Source organism: Nanorana parkeri, unplaced genomic scaffold (assembly GCF_000935625.1).
Source record: "Nanorana parkeri isolate BGI_ZX_2015 unplaced genomic scaffold, ASM93562v1 scaffold174, whole genome shotgun sequence".
Lineage (NCBI taxonomy): Eukaryota > Metazoa > Chordata > Amphibia > Anura > Dicroglossidae > Nanorana > Nanorana parkeri.
In genome coordinates, this window is record NW_017306442.1 from 1721753 (window position 1) to 1728047 (window position 6295).

Sequence of the window (6295 nt, forward strand, 5' to 3'; positions counted from 1 at the left end):
CAAGGTGTATGGGCAGCTTACGTCAATGCACACAGCTGGGAGCGTGCATGCGGACAGGCACCGTGGGACACAGATCAGAGACCGGCACCAGCACTGGAGGGACGCCTGAAAACTACTGAAAAGAAGATGATCAGATCAAGAGGCATCATTTACGGTAAGTCCTTACTCCAGCATTGTGGGGGTGGGGAATAATTGTGTCTTTAATGTCACTTCAACTTCTGGATTGTGGGTACGACTGGTGCACTTACGCTATATTGCGGTCATGTACCATGCTCTCTGCTAACTGCAATTCCCAGTTTGCAATGCGCTATCTGTTTGTACTGAACATGTGTCCCCATTTCCCTTTATTTAGCCTGTGTGGGTGTCAGTATTATGAATATGACTGGACATTTTAACTGTTCTTTTACGTGCCGACGCTGGATGCATTAGCACTTATCTCTGTAGTCCATATGCTTTTTTGGATGTGTTGTGCGACACTACAAATGGCACAGGTGACTAATATTAAAGGTTATATATATATATATTGTGAGGATTCGCTTCAAATGGTAGCGCATTCAGTACACTGCCACTCACTTTTCACTTTGTAAGGCCTTCTTTGCCCACTTTTATTAACGCTCAATTCAAAAGAAAAGTCCACACAGGTGTTCCCTCGCAGGGGTTTTCAAACATAAAGAACTGTTTTCTGTCACAATAACAACAGTTTTCAGTCTCACCGACTTCAAGTTGGTCCTTTAACTTAAACGTCCACTGGCCACACAGGAAGACTGCTCGTTGGCCACAGAGGCGGATTGCCACTCAGGCTGCTGCTTTGCCACACAGGCAGATTGCCACAAAGGCTGCTGCTCCCCAGTCCACCAGCCACACAGACTGGTTCTAGGGTGGACAGAAACAGGAACCATACCGCACTCCTTACCGAAACTGTAATGGAACGCACGGCATGTGGTACCACGTGTTCTGATGTGGGGGCGATAGGACTGTGGGTGGGAGTTACATTTGGGATACCATTCAAATGAATAGCAATGCAATGCACCTCCCACACCAGAATGCGCTGTGAAGGAGTGCCATCCATATGTGCATCACCTGTACAGGTGCCAGGAGCCAGGATGTGACATCACTCCGGTCCAGGCACCTCTATAGGACACGCAAGGGTGCTGTAGGCAATGCACGTATGGATGGAGCTCCCTCACGGCCATAACCCCACCCCACCTCAAGCTGACACTCGGCAGCGGGCAGCATATTTTGAATGGCTGCTCGGCGTGAGGACTGACAGTGCTACGCTAGGGGGAGGCAGAGGACCCTCCCACCTAGAAAAGTGGAAGGCATGCGACGACCCACTGAACACAGGGTCGCAACCCACTTTTGGGTCACAACCCTCCAGTTGAGACCAAGGCTTTAAAGTGACACTAAACTCCGTAGGTAAGTCTTAAAATACACGAAGTACCCTAACTATTAACAAAAATGTATCTTATTTGTGTATCACTCAGCTGTAGATCCTCAAAACATCTCTGAATTGGTGCTGACACTGTCCTTCCTTCTGGAGGGGGGCTACTTGTGTTCCCCATGGTCACTGTGTGTGTTGTAAAGTAGTCACCGCTCCAAGCTCACTCCTGTGATGGACTACAATCTCGTGTTTAGTTTACTAATCTGTATTGAGATTGAAGTCCATCCCGGGAGTGAGCTTGGAGCAGTGACAACTTTACAACACACACAGGGACCATGGGGAACAAAAGTAGCCCCCCTCCAGAAGGAAGGACAGTGTCAGCACCAATTCAGAGATGATTTGAGGATCTACAGCCGAGTGATACACAAAAAAGATGCAGTAATGTTACTTGAATGTATTTTTAAGCTTTAACTCCTGAGTTTAGTGTCACTTTAATGGCCCAATTACTCCAGCCACATGCAGTATGCACCATGAACGCCTGTGCGCTGCTGTGCATTGTGAAGTGCGATGTGACAAGTTTGTACAGCCAATCATTTACTTTTTTGATTTTGAAGTGATTAAATGTTACAAAATGACATTTGTTTAAACTCTATACATCTCAGTGCATTGTTCTGGGTTTAGTGACACTTAAAGGGCTTGTTTCACACCAGTCTGAGACCTTAAGCACCGTCTAAGGCCTGTGTGCTGGTGTGTATTGTGAACGGCAGTACAACATGTTGTAACAATGCATTGCACTGTTTATTGCACTTTATTGAAATATAACAAAATTACATTTGTTTTAACTCTATACATCTCAGCGCGTTGTTCTAGGTTTAGTGACACTTTAAAGAGGAACTTTACCCAAATCTTCCAAATAACAACAAGCACACCTTTAAAAATGTTTAGTAATGACAATCTACAAACACATACTTCTAGATAAATGACGGCTTTTTTATTCTTTGCATATCTTACTTCTCTTTTCTTCCTCAGTCTTCTCAAAGTGGCCATTTTTACTAAGGGCAGATTAATATATCTCCCTTTACTTCCCGGAACTCTGGGCCATGTGACTAGAATGTGACCAGGGACATCATCTCAGGGGAGGAAAATGCCTTTCCCTGAAATCTCGTGAGAATACACATGAGATTTCCCAGCAATGCTCTGCTGATGTAACCTTCCCAGGATGCAACGCTTGGGCCCATTACATTACTAATGCCGAAGAGGACCAGGAAGTAGGTGAACTCTATTTGTAAGTAAATGGAAAACAAGTTCAACTCATGAATGTAAGAGGATTTCATATCAGCATGCAGAGCTGTATGCTGATGTGATTTTTAGTGAAAGGAGGTAAAGGTCCATACCAACCCAACACGTTATGCACCGTATAAGATACATGCACTGGTTTGCAATGTGAACGGCGGTGCAACGCATTGTTAAAACTCATTGCACTGTTAAACGTTTATTGAACTTCATTGAAAAATTACATCTGATTAAACTCTATACATCTCAGCGCATTCTTTAAAGGAGAACTATAAGGTGAGTGATTTCCACTCATCCTCATAGTTAGAGCCGACCTGTGATAAAGAAGCTGTCACAGGTCAGCTCTATTGATCGGGAAGTGAGCAGAAACATGCCACCGATCCGCTATCTTCCCAATCGTCTCCCTGCAGTGACTGTCAGTCACCGCTCCCACACGGATTCCCCCCTCCCTTCTCCGATCCTCCTGTGCTGAGTGAAGGAATAGATGGGGAGGGGGTAGGCACAGCTGGCTCTGCCTCTAGATAGGCAGAGCCAGCTTTCACTCACACAGCTGGGTGGATCATGACAGTATTGTCGGGATCCGTCCCGGCTGTGGCGCTCTCAGTATATCGCGGGCAATAGCTCGCTATATACTGAGCTTTGGGTCACGGGAGGAGGTTAGTATATGTCCTCCCGTGACCCTAAAGAGAACTATGGGGAAAAACACTTACCACACAGTTCTCTTTTTAGAGCTCCTTCACACCAGCCCAACACATTATGCACCGTATAAGGTCTGTGCACTCAGGGCCGTCTTTAAGGCAGGGCAAAAGTGCCATGTGCCCCGGGCCCAGTCATTGTTGTGGGGCCCTGTACCCCATAAACTAGCGCTGAAGCAGTTTCTGGACCAGCTGCCTCTGCTGCACTTCCCCATCCTGACGCTAGAGGGCAGCACCCTCCTGTCTCTATGTGCATCAACAATCTCTGCAACCCGGGTTGCCACCTCCCACTCAGCAGAGGAGGAAGGATTGCTTTTGCACGCACTGCTGCACGGTCCCAATCTCCACCCTCCATGGCTGCAGCCTCATCCTCCCCCTGTCCACGGTGAGTCAACATGGCTGCTGGGTTGGGCTTCTATCCTGGCAGGGGAGGGATGGGGGTGGTCAGGTGAGGTGTGGCACTGCTGGGCTATTGCATAATGCTGTATAAAAATATTTATGAAAACAATATTTTTATACAGCAATATGACACCTTAGCATGTCCCGTAGTGTCATAATTTTTATTATTATTTTTTAAATAATAATGGCACCAGGGGACAAAATAATAATAATACTGTAAACTTTCCAGCCTGCTGGCGCTGCTGCTGTGGGGCTGCCTGGCGGCGGTGCGGGCTCAGTACAATGGGGAGAAGGGCATCTCCATCCCGGACCACGGCTACTGCCAGCCCATCGCCATCCCCCTGTGCACGGACATCGCCTACAACCAGACCATCATGCCCAATCTGCTGGGGCACACCAACCAGGAGGACGCCGGGCTGGAGGTGCACCAGTTCTACCCGCTGGTGAAGGTGCAGTGCTCGCCGGAGCTCAAGTTCTTCCTGTGCTCCATGTACGCCCCGGTGTGCACGGTGCTGGAGCAGGCTCTGCCGCCGTGCAGGTCGCTGTGCGAGCGGGCCAGGCAGGGCTGCGAGGCTCTCATGAACAAATTCGGCTTCCAGTGGCCGGAGAGCTTGCGCTGCGAGAAGTTCCCGGTGAACGGCGCTGGAGAGCTGTGCGTGGGGCAGAACACATCTGACAAGGGTACCCCAACTCCTGCCCTGCCCGAGCTCTGGACCAGCAACCCCAACATCCGCTCCCCCTACAGGGACAAGTTCACCTGCCCCCGGGCCCTCAAAGTGCCTGCCTACGTCAACTACCACTTCCTGGGCGAGAAGGACTGCGGCGCCCCCTGCGAGTTGGGCAAGGTCCACGGGCTCATGTACTTCGCCTCTGAGGAGCTGCGCTTCGCCCGCATCTGGATCGGCATCTGGTCGGTGCTCTGCTGCGCTTCTACCCTCTTCACCGTGCTGACCTACCTGGTGGACATGAAGCGGTTCAGCTACCCCGAGCGGCCCATCATCTTCCTCTCGGGCTGCTACACCATGGTGGCCATCGCTTACATCGCCGGCTTCCTGCTGGAGGACAAGGTGGTCTGCAACGACCGGTTCTCCGAGGACGGCTACAAGACGGTGGCACAGGGCACCAAGAAGGAGGGCTGCACCTTCCTCTTCATGATGCTCTACTTCTTCAGCATGGCCAGCTCCATCTGGTGGGTCATCCTGTCCCTGACTTGGTTCCTGGCGGCTGGTATGAAATGGGGGCACGAAGCCATCGAGGCCAACTCGCAGTACTTTCACCTGGCCGCTTGGGCAGTGCCGGCCATCAAGACCATCACCATCCTTGCGGTCGGGCAAGTGGACGGGGATATCCTGAGCGGAGTGTGCTTCGTTGGGATCAATAACGTGGACGCCCTGCGTGGATTTGTATTGGCCCCGCTTTTTGTTTACTTGTTCATTGGCACGTCCTTTCTGCTGGCCGGCTTTGTGTCCCTCTTCAGGATTAGAACCATCATGAAACACGACGGGACCAAAACGGAAAAGCTGGAGAAGCTGATGGTGAGGATAGGGATCTTCAGCGTCCTGTACACCGTCCCCGCCACCATCGTCATCGCTTGTTATTTTTACGAGCAAGCGTTCAGGGAACAATGGGAGAAAAGTTGGGTGAGTCAAAGCTGCAAGACCTATGCCATCCCTTGCCCCAGTACCAACCACCCTCCCATGAGCCCGGATTTTACGGTCTTCATGATCAAGTATCTCATGACTTTGATTGTCGGAATAACGTCCGGCTTCTGGATTTGGTCGGGCAAAACGCTCAACTCGTGGAGAAAGTTTTATACAAGACTCACCAACAGTAAACAGGGGGAGACTACAGTCTGAGGGGTCCCTAAACCTCGGGACTGCTGAGCTGTACAGTGTGAATGTTTTTTTTTTCATGTATATAATAGCTGTAACATTTTTGTAAGTATATTTTGTATTTAAATGAGTACAGATCTTGACTTTTTTTATATATAAAAACAAAACACAATGTAGAATGTTCTAACTCGGTTCTAAGGCTGCTGTGTCTTAGATTTATAAAAATAACTTTTTTTTTGGTTTGCTACGTCATCTGCTTAAAGATAAAAATGCTTTATTTTTTTTTGGGGGGGGGGAGTTCTTTACAAACAAGGACTTTGATAGCACTTGTAAGCAGCTTTTTATCTTTAGCTTCATTACAAACAAAAAATAAAACTTTACGCCTTTTACAAGCTTTTGCACCATGACCTTTTATCAAGTTCCATTTTTTTATTTGACTATTTTTGGCCCTCTGCTTGCAGTCAGGTAGTGTCACCAGGACCCAACAGCCCCCCTCAACCTTCATAATTAATTAAAGCTTTTGCACCATGACCTTTTTATCAAGTTCAGTTTTACTTTTGGTGGCTCTATGCTTGCAGTCAGTGCCACCACAATCCAACAGCCCCCCTCACCTTCCATAATTACGCTTTTGCACCATGACCTTTTATCAAATTCCATTTTTATTTTGGTTTTTACTATTTTTGGCCCTCTGCTTG

At 48.5% G+C, this 6295-nt stretch overlaps 1 protein-coding gene across 1 annotated transcript; it reads left to right on the forward strand.

The window, feature by feature from the left end:
- Window positions 1-3989: 3989 nt before the first annotated feature.
- LOC108785676 (frizzled-1) lies at window positions 3990-5624 on the forward strand (the record flags this gene model as incomplete). Its single annotated transcript, XM_018554798.1, has 1 exon — window positions 3990-5624. A coding segment is annotated over one exon (1635 nt), but the record flags the coding sequence as incomplete, so codon positions are not given.
- Window positions 5625-6295: the final 671 nt, after the last annotated feature.